The sequence below is a fragment of the Coloeus monedula genome (assembly GCF_965178545.1).
Source record: "Coloeus monedula genome assembly, chromosome: 4".
NCBI classification, from domain to species: Eukaryota; Metazoa; Chordata; class Aves; order Passeriformes; family Corvidae; genus Coloeus; species Coloeus monedula.
Genome location: NC_138784.1, coordinates 19,212,619 through 19,225,312, shown reverse-complemented (window position 1 = coordinate 19,225,312; position 12,694 = coordinate 19,212,619). Strand labels below are relative to the sequence as shown.

General features: G+C 42.9%; 1 protein-coding gene across 2 annotated transcripts in view; it reads right to left on the bottom strand.

Moving 5' to 3' along the window:
• Window positions 1-12,694, bottom strand: part of DENND5B (DENN domain containing 5B) — a 101,608-nt gene that overhangs the window by 19,082 nt on the left and 69,832 nt on the right. For both annotated transcript variants that reach the window (XM_082279936.1, XM_082279937.1), the window contains 3 exons: window positions 12,225-12,456; window positions 9,981-10,131; window positions 1,136-1,229 (listed from right to left, as the gene is read on the bottom strand). In XM_082279936.1, coding sequence (XP_082136062.1) covers window positions 1,136-1,229; window positions 9,981-10,131; window positions 12,225-12,456 — 477 coding nt within the window. The remainder of the gene's footprint in view (window positions 1-1,135; window positions 1,230-9,980; window positions 10,132-12,224; window positions 12,457-12,694) is intronic.

Genomic DNA, 12,694 nt, shown 5'->3' with positions numbered 1-12,694 from the left:
AAAAACTAAAACATACCAGGCAGCATTCAGAGAAGGATTTTTTAGGAGGCCGTGCAGGAGGGGGTGGTCCCTGATCCCACTCCCAGAAGGCCATTGAGTTCTGACGAAGCAAAAGCTCCTCCGATGGCTAAGAGGAGGCAGATGCCCCAATGGCAGAACAGCCAGAAAGAAAGAGGAGACAAAGCAAAAGAAGCATGCATATGATCCACAGCCAAAAAAAGAAGAAAGTAAATACATGACAAAGTACTGAAAGGGCTCTGCTGAGATATACACACACAAGGCACTGTTTAAAATATACTTGCAAAGCCATGTTAGCAAAAATAGCAACAAACATGTACAAGTGCTGTTTTGCTGTGTTTCCATGAAACATCATTCAAAGCTATGGTTGAAGAGTCCTCTCATCCACTCAGGTTCTTTTGGAGGGCAAACTGCAACACTGACCAACATTATTCAGCGAGTTTTACCACAAAACAGCATGAGTGTTATATTTTTGCTAGTGACGTACAAAAGAAGCAAATGGACATCAATGGAAAAATGTGGCAGAAAATATTTAATGAAGGATGAGGAACTGAAAAGATGGGAAAGAAATGCATGTATGTGACTGACATTTACAAGATGCATGGGAGTTTCCAAGCTCTAGGCATAAAAAGGCCCCAAAGTCTTAACCTTTCAAATAGGCATACTCATGTCAGAAATCAACGTAAGAGAAAGGAAAAAAGTTCCTTTAAAAAAAAAAAAAGGAAGAATCCTGCCTCATTTGCTTCTACAGGGCTGACATTTACTCAAGGACTTGACTTTTCCAGAGACTTCCACCCTGGCCAGAGTTTGGCAGCTGCGCTGCCAGGGCTCTGCTGTCTGCATGCAGTAACACGGCCAGGGTCTAAATCAGCAAATAAGCCATTTTCCTGATGACAATGGGGCTGTCTTGTTCCCATATAATAAAAGCACTTTATTTATGTTGTGTGCTTTGAAGTTGTAGAACATCTGTGACAAGCAGAGCAGCATCTAAATGGCCACAGAGACCCAACCAAACCTTACAGTAGCCACAAAACTGCCCCAAGCAATAAGCACATTGTTGTCCAAACCTCCACCTCCTGGATCACAGCCTGTGCTGCCCTCAGATGAGGCCACCCACCTCCCTCATGTCGTTGTCCAGCCCGATGTGCTCCGAGTGCTGCCGCAGGCGGTCCTTCCTGCGCTGCGTGGTGGTGCTGCGGCTGGCCCAGCGGCTGGGAAATCAGAGAGAGAAGACATGTGTGAGCAGAAGAGAATCAGGAGGGAAAGCCTGGGTCAGGAGCTGAAGGACATCCAATGGGTCTGCAGCAAAAGAAGGGAAAGCCCAAGCTTGGACCTTGCAGTAAACACGGGTGCGAGCTGGCGCTTGGCCTCCTCGTGGGGAACCACCCGGGAGGTGACAGGCCAGCACTCACCCAAGGGACAAAAATCCTGATGGAAACGTGCCCAGCTGCCTGCCAGGGTCTCCAGTGAGAGCTCCTGCTACCCGAAATGCAGGTCATGCCACAGCATTGATGCCATCACTAGGTAAGTCACTGTTCTTAGTTACCCAACACCACTGCTGCATTTGATGAGGTTTGGTAAGAACAGTGTCTTTAGCAAAAACCAAAATACAATGATTTTTTTTGAGCAGCAACTTCTACGATTTTGCTCTTTTGTGAGAAGTGCTACTTCTCCTTTCTCCACTTTCTGTGGTACTTCCAGGAATTATTTGAGACAAACTTCTCATTGCAAGGTTAACTTATGCACCTATGTCTAAAGGTTATAAACAATACTGGTGTTCCTGGGACTAGTCATGTTGCTATTTTCACTTTATCTTTTTTCTTTAATTTGGTTTCTAAGTACCACACAAAGCCTGGGTTTTTTTCCACCTGTTCATGTATGTCCAGTTGAATTCTTCCTCTCTCCACACAGGTGGTATTGGTGAGGACAGCAGTCTCCAGATCCCAAACCCATGAATTCCTGTGTGCACCCCGAACAGAAGCATATACAAATAAAATCTGGGATCTAATTGTTTGGGCAAGGAGTTTCAGCTGTTGACACAAGCAGATGAATGCCTGGGGAGGAAACTCTTGCACAGACCTGGACTTGGTTTCTGACCTGTCTGGCAAAACACTGGGAATGTGTAGGGAGTGGAATCTGACCCAAGAGAAGTGCAGGGATGTGGCCCCTGGTGACCAAAAAAACCACCTCTGTTTCCAGAGAGAAGGACTTTGCAAACATGTATGTAACTATCTTCACCAGTTCCTCCAGCAAGTCAACCAAAGACTGAATTTTGGCTCACCACACAGATACAAAGGGAAAAAAAGCCACAGGAACTGTTGTTTTAGAAGTCAAACTGAAGTCCCATGTTACCTCACAAATAACGTCAAGAAAACAAATACAAAGGAAGAAATCTGGGTCTGCATGTAATTATGGTTCATCACCTCAGGATCCCATATGACAACACATTTATTTTTAAAGCAATTTTATTTTTTTGTGGCCTCAAGTCTCTGCTAACAAAACAAAACAGCCCAATAGGTGTCTGCACAGCAAATGCTGATACCTTCACAGAGGAACACATCACTGACATAAGTGTCTTTGCACCTCCACAGAAGTCTTAAAAATATACAGCCCCTGAGTTTAATAAGTCACCATTATAAAGTTGGTTTTTTTTCAGAAGCAACAGCCAAAGCCTTGTTAGATGACTAAGAGGGGGGAAAAGAAACCCCTACATTTTAATAATCTCAACAAGCAGAGATGTCACAGGAAAACACTCAAACAGAGGATAGCAGATATTAATGTGACTTTAGCCACTGGGCTCTGGAGACCTTCCATCTATTGCAAGTCAGGACCACGTTTATGTTTCACACAACAGAATGCCAGTAACACATTGGAAATTTAAGTTATAGATCAAATACTACCCTGTATCACAGTATTTCTGCTCCATTTTCTGATTTTAGACAGAGCTTGGATCCCTCTCCACCTGCATTTCTGCAGTTACTGCAGATGAAAGAATTACTAAAAGTGTCCTTTGAGGGAGCACATCTCACCAAAGACGAAAGCAGAACGAAAGCCACAGAATAATTACAAAATAATACACCACCATTAAAGCATTTTCAGTTCATTCCACAGCTGTACTTCACCTGGGAGAAGGCACAGCCCATTCTCCAGATTATTAATCAGAACTATTTGAAAGTTTTAAGCATTAAAAAAGTGAAGATCATTGGGTGTTTATGAAAAAATAGACTGCTGCTTGTTAGCTGGAGCAATTACACACACTGAGCTGCATGTTCCCTCTTTTCCAAACTCTAAGTTGAAGAAGAGGAGCTGTTGAGTCGATGGGTGAGGTCTGTGCATTTGGATGCTGCTCTGAATCTGTCTGGGAGGTTTTGTGAAGATCTAACAGCAGATAAGCAGGATTAAGCAGCTAAATCTTTTAAAGCCTTTTCTTTACTGGGCCACATAGAATTTTCCCAAAACAACGCTTCAGTATTACAATAACCATTCCCTCTCCTCAGCAGTGTGTTTTAAATTGCTCTGCCTCTCCCTGTGATCACTTGAAGTGATTTTAAGGGGGATAAAAGCCCCAGTGGCCATACCACCTCCCTCGGGTTGCCGAAATCCATGCGGGTACCTCTCCTGGCCCTGTCATCAGCTGCTGCTCTATTCACACCTCAGCCCAGGTGCTGCCAAAGCAGCACGGAAAGCTGTTCCCCCACCAGCAACCCTTTGCTTCTTGTTAGCCCTCAGACTTGGGCTTTTCAGATAACCACTACTGCTGGTGTCCCTCCTCTCCTTGTCCTGAGGAGATGAAGCCCTCCTGGCTGGTCTGCCTGGCACCTGAGAGCACGCACAGCACTGCTGCTCAGCCTGGATGCTGCCCAAGTACTCCCTGACCCCCAAAATGTCCTCTCCCCTTTATTTTTTGCTGGTAGAGCCATGAGCATGGACTACTGGCATGTTTCATTTATTCCTCACAACAGAGACATTGCTACAAGCACCAGGTCTCTGGGGATGGAGAGGATGCGGCTTGGGTGCAGTGTTGCAGGGAGCCCAGGGACCAGCTGCCTCCATGGAGAAGTGAGGAAAGGCTCATTTCAGTGTGTCTGCCTGTATCTAACTCCCATGTCCATAGATGAATGCTCCTCACCTCCAGGGACTGTGGAAAAGCAGTGATATTTCAGAGGAGGGACCAGGAAAGAAGTTCAATACATGGAAATGAAATAAGGCACCTCCAATTACGACCTTTGTAACATGAAGGCAGTCAAGCCAGTATAGTTTAGTATCAAATTAGACCCAACAAGCACAGGAATAGGTTTGCAGAGGTTGAAGGAAATGTAATGGTGCCATTTGGAACACTCCACGTTAAGTATCATCTTTTACATTTCTGTAATAAAGAGGTAAGGTAGTCAGCAGCAAAGCTGCACTGTCAGAAACAATCTAGCAAACCAGCACCTCACACCAGGGACTGGCCACACTGTACTGAGACCATGTGTACACACCTCTTTCTTCCCCTACCTTTTCCCTGGCCTCCCTTTTTAAAGCTCCCTGGAGAAATGAAGAAATTATGTCTTCCCAAATCAGATATGGGTGTAGCAGGCAAGATTTATACTGCAAAACATGAACATGCTGCTAGAGAACTTCTTTCTCAGATGGATTTAATCAACATTGCTGTCACCATGAAAACCACTACTGTAATTTAGAATCCATTTACATGTGATAAAGGAGAGAAGGAAGGAGACAAATGCACTTGTCTATAGGACAGAACCTAAATCTCCTCATATACACCATCTCGTGAGCCAGGCTGCTATTCAGGTCTGCAAATCATGACAGTACCCATTCTACCTATATATGTCCATCAAAGGAGTTACCTGAGTTTCTGCATCCACAAATTAGCACAGAGCTGTACTACACCCACCACCAAACCCCCCCAAAGCATGCACACATTAAACACACACAGACTGCACATGCAAACTCCTTGAGCTCAGATGGAGTTTCTGTGGGACCACACAGAGATTCCAAGTCAAATACATGTCAGACCAAACAAGAAAAAGAATGTTGAACCTGAGCTCCACCTGATCATGCATGGGCTGACAGGGGAGGGGATCCACAGTGTGAATCTGCTCCACAAACACTGCTCCATGGTAAGGAGAATGAAGACTTAGATGGAGATCTCTGCTGCAGGGTGGAATAGGAAAGCTTTGAAACTGCTCATTGGGTGGACAAAAATTAGTAAAATGCCTTAAAGAGAGTGGCCTTGAATTGACAGGCTCTTTTACGTGTTTATATGAAAATAAGTGATTTTAAAGGGTGACACACACAACCGTCATCCTTTGCAAGGAACAGCTGTAGTGAATGACCAGCATCACCTCTTAAGCCCTGAGGAACCACTGTCTTATGAGGTATTTAATTTTCAAGTCCCTTGAGATAGAGGTCCTGTTCAGGGCAGAGCAAATGGAATAGCGGATGCAAGGATACAATGCACATTTTCCCCTGTCAGCTTCAATTCTGCACACCTATGTTAAAATGATATATTAACTCAGGGAAGTTAATTGCACTTTTCCTGCCTTGCACCAGCTGAGCAGAGGATCAGTAGCTCAGGAGACTTGCCCATCAGGTTCCAAGTCACCACAACACACATTTCCTACCTCAGAAACCATATTTAAGTACAGATTTTCCATCACAATTCTTGAAAATGAATATATTGGAATAAAGTGGTTCATATTTTCATTGCACCCATCAGTGGTTTGCTACATTAGGTTACCTAAGTACTGTAACTGCTTGTTTCAGATCTTCTTACGTAATAGGTGAACTTTTACTACTCACAAAATTTAAATAAGCTCAGTGCTGCGTATGGATGGCTCATTGCTGACTCATTTCATGCTCATCCAGATGCACTGCAGAGATGCTACTCTATATAACTTGCAATTGTTTGACTTGATCAAAAAAGAAGATATCTTCACTTAACATAGCCTTAAAACAGTACCCAACAGATAGGGAGGTAGTAAAAGGCCATATAGTATGAAGCACTCATTAAAAGAGAAAGGCCATTTCCCATACAAAAAGTAATTTAGTTAAAACCAGAATAAATTCTGCCATCATACAGAGAGCTACATCAAGCCCTTTGCATTATATTTGCATAATATTTCCTTTAAAATCATTACCCGCTGTTAAATGCTAGCAACAAGCAAACAAGAGTCCTGTTTAAAAATGAAGAGAACCATAGCCCCAGGCAGATCAACCCTGGGCAGTTTCCAGCTTGAAGGGAGGGCTGAGGATGAAGGCCACAGGACAGTGCCCATACAAGTCATGTCATAAAATGGAGCACAAAAATGAATCAATTTCATACACTCCTAGTGCAAGGGTTTTGTAAATAAATACTGACACAGTGGCCAGATCAGCAAAACACAGCTCAGGAACAAATGCCTGGAGAAAGCAAACAACTTCTGAAATCTGCTTCATGGGCAAGAGCAACACATCACTCAGCAAAAGCCTGAGGTGAGAGGCCAAGAGGTATAGTGGGATCTGTGCTTGAAGACTTGGACTGTGCCCTCCTTTGGGGATTGCTGCAGGTCAGGTAGGACAGACAAAAGCACAAGGCTCACAGAGAGCCGGGATGCGAGTGAGAGGGCTCAGGTGAGAGAAGTGGCCAGGGCAGGAAAGAGGAAACAGGCTGGTCAGGGAAGGAAGCAAGGAGGAAAGCAGGGCTCCAATAAAGAAGTGGGGGGAAAGCAGGTCTAAACAGAGAGGAAGGCAAAGAAAGGGTAATTAAAGCCATTTTGTAAATGTATAACAAAGCAAGCCCTTCATTTGAAAACCAAAAGAAACAAGAAAAAAATCAGTTCAGTTGTTCTTTGAGGGCATTCAATACAAATCACCAGAATGCAAATATATTCCCATGCTTGGGAATCACTGTTTTCCTCTGCAATATTTAATCTCATTTATCAAGCTTCTTAGTACAAATTAAGTTACAAGGTAATCAATTAGATTGAAAACACAGCTTGTTTCATTGTTTTAATTTTGCACTGTAAGCATATTCCCCCTAATTTAACAATTAGCTAATCAAAAACCATGAAGTGTTTATGTAGCTTGGCTTTTTGTCATTCAAATTCCACTCCTGGATCATTGCAAATGCATCAGCCAGTGGAGTCCCAGCTACAATTTTAAAGCCTGGCAGAAAATGCACACAGGGAAGAAGGGAACACATAGAAACCACAGTGTGGGCTGGGGTTTGAGAAAGGAAATGAGGGCTCTGGAAACCACAGCTCTTTTCCAGAATAATAGACAAATTGCCCAAGGGACTGCAGCGTGTTTTCTCCTGGGACGCCTTCTAGGAGGACTTCTGCAGAAGCCACTGCTTTACACAGTTAGAGCAGCATGCAGGGGATGCTTTGGTACCCAGAGGAAGCTGCAGCTACTCTCTGCAGATTCAGAAGGTTTTCCCATGATGTGGGGGATGTATCAGAGGCAATGAGCACAGAGGGAGTCCCTCAAGTGGGACACTGCTGCCTGGTGGGAAGGAGGACAGAACTGGATGGGGTGTTCTGGGTTTAGTTTAAATTGTTTAAATCACATATAGGATCTAGAACTGAAGCTAGAAGTGTTTGTTGTCTGCATTACATTTGTGATTTAGATAAAACATACCACAGATATAACAGCCCAGTAAATGACAGAGGTATCTTTAGTGCTCCTCCTGCTTACAGGAAGGGAACAGCCAGATAACATTATGAGCTCTGGTTATATATTTGTTAGTTTATCAGTCCAGAAAGGGAAGCAATAAATCCCTGACTGCTGGCCACTGAGGACATGTTTCCATTAAAACACCTTTGAATTGGTCTATTTGCTACTGTCCAGCAACAATCGACTGCAACATGGGAATTATTCCCACCTTCCCACAAAAGCATGTCCTTACAAAATTCAGGACAAAATTTGTTATGTAAAACTGAAGCCTGCAAAAATAATTGTCATCTACACAACAATATCCTTTGCATTTGTTTTATAATATAAATATACAATATCTACATCTAAAGTGTCTGGAAATGTAGCTGGAATATTCTCTTACCCCATACCCAATATGCAAAGGCCCAGTCCTATAAGCAAAATGTATCTCCAAGAACACTGGGAAATTGAAACTAATGGAAGGCTATACTTAAATTGATTTTGTGGTCAGAAGAGTCATGCTGTATTTGCAGAAAGCATGGAAAAGCTGTTCAATACGTGGCTGTAAAATCAGCAGAATTACATATCTTAAATGGGAAAGAAAGAGTCTTCTCAGCTGCTCACATGAAAACCAGGAAGAAAAAAAAGATATTAAACAGATGGTCTTGAGATTTTTCCAACTACAAACCTTTTTGGCAACATACAACTGGAGGAATTCCAAACATTTGTCACTTTGACATCGCATTGTGGTAAGCGATGTCAAAATGGGGTTTTGGTACTTACAAATTCTGAAACATGGTGCAATCTAAATGAAAATTATCACTCAAGGAGTTAAAGTCACATTTTAGAACAGGTACCAACCTAACAGAAGCAAATCTCAAAGGGCATAAGGAAAACTATTTTAAAGTGATGCTTATTCATAGATTCACATAGATTTTGCAATAGAGACAGAAGATTTAAGCAACTTCAAGCAGGCTGGGCACACTCACACTGTTGCTGACACTGTAAAACTGAAACCCACCCATAAGGATAAGAGGCAGACTGCTAAATACAGCACCTCACAAGATGAAGAAATCCTCCATTCCTCAAAGGACCATTACCCATAAAATTCTGTCTCTGTTTGCAAGAAGACTGAAAGCAAAGGAACTTTGAAATATGTGTTCCTCCTTTTTGGTTAGTCCTGGGGTTTTTAAAATTTCTTTTAAAGAATTGCATTTCTTCAAACATTCAGTGCTTAAGGATATCTCATTTTACCATTTGCAATTCTTACTCCTAGCAGGTTATTAAAAAGGGCTTAGCTAGCATGGGTATGCACAAAAGGTGTATAAATAGAACTTAGTGGGCACTTCATGCAGAAGCTCAGAGCAGCGTGTGTGCATGTACACAACTAAAACAAGAGGTAACTTTAACATTAGGACAGCTGCAGCCTTTGAAGCTCTTGGATTTACCTGTGCTCCCACATTTTGTCTTCCAGACTGGAATTGAGAGCTTCAACTGGTAATTTAATGAATTTGTAATCAAAGATGCACAAATACTTCACATTTGAAGAGGGAGAAACCCCTCCTCATTCAGGGGTTTTGAAGGAAGAAAGATTAAAAATAAAGGAACTCACAGCACTTACTTTGTATTATAACTGTACAGGTGTAAAGTATATCAGTGCTCCAGGTTCCCATTTCACATTAGGTAAATGAACCATGTAATGGCATGCTAAATTCCACAGCTATAGGTACCCCTATAATCTTATCAAAGTGCACCAAAGAACCTTATCAGACTCAAAAAAGAAAACCGGGTACAGAAGCACATACTTTCCACCCTCACCAAATTATTCGTCCAGGGTATTCTAATGTGGAAACTGAAGGAGAGCTATAGAAATCTCTGGGTCAAGTAATAACAGCTAAAGAGAGGAACAGAGTGGGCATTATTTCATTCTGCAGGATGGTATAGAGATGTCAATACCAAAATTTCTTCCAGAATCTGAATTTTGGCTTGAGTTCCCAAATTACTGTATTCAGTGCAAAACAGTCAAACAATTCATTTGAAACTCGTAAGAACATTGCAAACTATGTATGAGAAGACAGAGTACTTACCACTCAACAGAAAACAGTAGTGAGGAATCTTCCCCAAAACAGAGCTAACGCTTCCTGACATAACCCAAACAATGGTTATATCTTCAGAAGTGGCAGCCCATACAAACCAGAAATGGGAACAGCTGTTGGGTTCAATAGACTGGTTATATGCCATCCAAAATTAGGACTTCTGTCCAGTGATGTGAAACATTTGTATGAGAAACCTGCTTTTAAATACAGAAATGAAACCTGACTTACTTGTTATTGGTGGGTCCCGTTGCCAAGACATCAGACTGCAGCTTTGGGAAAAATCCTTGTTCATATTTCCCTTGGCCAATCTTCATATCGAGCAGGTGAGGGTGGATGGCTGTGTGGTCAATCTTCATCAGCCGCTGCTCGATGGACTGCGCTGCAGGTGACAGTCACAGGTGAGCAGCTGTGTCACCAACACCCCAGGGCACGCGCTGTCACTACAGCAGTGCTCATGCTCAGACCCCTGAAAACCCACTAGAATGTTAAACAGTGACCTCAGACACAGAAATCTGCCACTCACAGAGGTGAGGAGACACTTGTGCTGTTTTTTTTTTTAAATTTTGCTTTTAGTTTCTTTACCCAACACAACGAGCACTGGTGCAAACGTGTTAGCTGTTAAGCAAGCAGGTATTACAGGAGCCTACGAGATGCATTAGGAACTGGCAAGAGCAGTGCCATCTTCCACCAAAATCCCTTGTTTGGTTTTAAGGCTTCTTCAGCAGAACAGAGACCTCCAAGGCCAGCTGCAACCCCTGGGGGACTGGGCACCTTGCTTAGCCCCAGATGCGTTCCCTGGGCAGATGCATGGCTGGGGGACACTCGAGTTCTGCAAACATCTGGGACTATAATGATCCTCCTCCTGAAACTGGGTATGCCTTTACTGGATGACAGGCCTTCAAAAAGCACAGCTAACTGTAGCAAGACCTGAGCAGCATGAAGAAGATGAACAGATTCTTGGAAACAGGGAAGCCTGTGGTAAGATGGGAGAGGGCTCCCCAGGAATCTCAGCTCCACTGAGACTAAAGCGGTTCAATCCTTTGCTTGAAGGACTTGCGGGTTTCAATCTCAAACCTCGAGCAGGATGAAAATAAAACCTTGTCACCCCCCCTTAACTTGTGAAGAACTGGGGAAAGGAGGTGTATGGGGGAATTCAGCATTTAATTAGCAACCTTAATATTCAACTCTTTCTAGCCCATCTATTAACAGGCAGGCCTGTTCTTTCAGCGTATCACATCTAGTGAATACATATGCAAAACGTGGAAGCTAAATCTCTTTTTCATTTGTCAAGAACAACACAGAACTCATTTCCTCATTTTATAAAACTGTGATGGGAAAGAAACTGTCACAAGATTTACATACATTATCATTAGAAACTCAGCAAGTATTTTTTTCCCCTCTAAAACAACATAAAAATCACTTTGTATGGTTCCATTTTGGAGAAAAGGAGTGGGTAGTGTGGGGTCAGAGGGTTTGAAGGGTTCCAAAAACAGTTAAACAAACAGGTGCTGGATCAGTGCTGGGGTCACATATACTGTGAATGGTAAATATGAAGGAAAATTGGTATTACTATCAGTTTGCTGCTTTTCACAAGACAGAAAATGAGGTTCTGGTGCCACAATATCTGCCAAAACTAGACGCTGAATAGACAGTTGACCTGCAAATTAGAATTGGGTTTAGACAGAAAAAGTTAAGCAGACACAGATTTCTATTTCTGACATGTTGATAACAAGTAAAACACTGAAGGAGTTAAACAGAAAAAAAACCCATGAGAAATGTGTTTGCCCTAGCTTACTAATATGTGTCCCAACAAATTTAAGAGTATAATTTCCCTGTATTACTTAGAAATTAAATAAATACTTACACAAGTATTAAGTAAGAAACTCAAGTATAATTTGAAAATGCATCCTGTGGCTGTAATGGAAAAAAAAAATCCAAGCCTTCAGTAGAGCGTATTGTTCATTAACACTGAACATCTACTGCTGGAGGTACTAAATATGCCACACAGGATTACGTCCCCGGCATCCCCTGCTGCTTTAACCAAATGGTGTAAGGCAAAACAATGTCTTTTTATGGGAAGGGGGAGACAAGGCCAGTGGAGCAGACACCGGGGCTCAACTCCTCAGAGTGGCTGGCACTGGTCCAACCCCCAGGCTGAAGGAAAGCTCTCCTGGCAATGGAACAGGAGCTGCCTGAAATGAGAAATTGTGAGCCAGTTCCGTTTGGGTTTGGGTTGAGTTTATTAAAGGCACCAGCCTAGGAGAGCTCAAAGGGAAAGTAAAGCTCCTGCCATTTCTGGTGTTTAATAGCATGCTAAAGTTTTTGCTTAGATGAGATAAGGACATTGCTGAGTCCTCCTCAGGTAGCTCTAGGACTTCCTCATCAACTGCAACACTCAGATGACTGAGGACCTATATTTCCTGGTGGCTGATACTGTACTTTTGAATATTTTACCAGCCCGTCTGAACGTACCTGCTTCTTTCAAAGTGCTGCATTTCTGGTAGTTGGATGTCCGCAGTGCAGGGGCCCTGACATTATATAGCCTTATTTTCTCAATTCGGGAGTCAAAAACTCGTAGAAAAGGGTCCTTCTCTTCCCACTGGGAGATGATCTTATTGTCTATGAAGGTTGCAAACATCTGTGTTTCGATGAAGTGCGAAAGGAATGGGAGGTAAGGCTCAGGTTGGTCCGAAAGGAAGGAAGCCTGAAATACAGAACAGCTCATTAGAGCCATGTTCCTGCCCAGCACTGACATGCCCAGCCATCCTTTGGCAGAGAACTGATCCAGCAGCCAGCAGGAAGGCTTGGACAAGGTCTCCCCGCCATAAAAACACCACTCAGAGAGGTGTGAATGCATCTACAAAGGGGTTTGGTTCAGAACTGTAAGAAGTAAGCTGTCAGGGAGGCTTTGTGACAGCTGGAACAAAGGGAATATGGAGTCA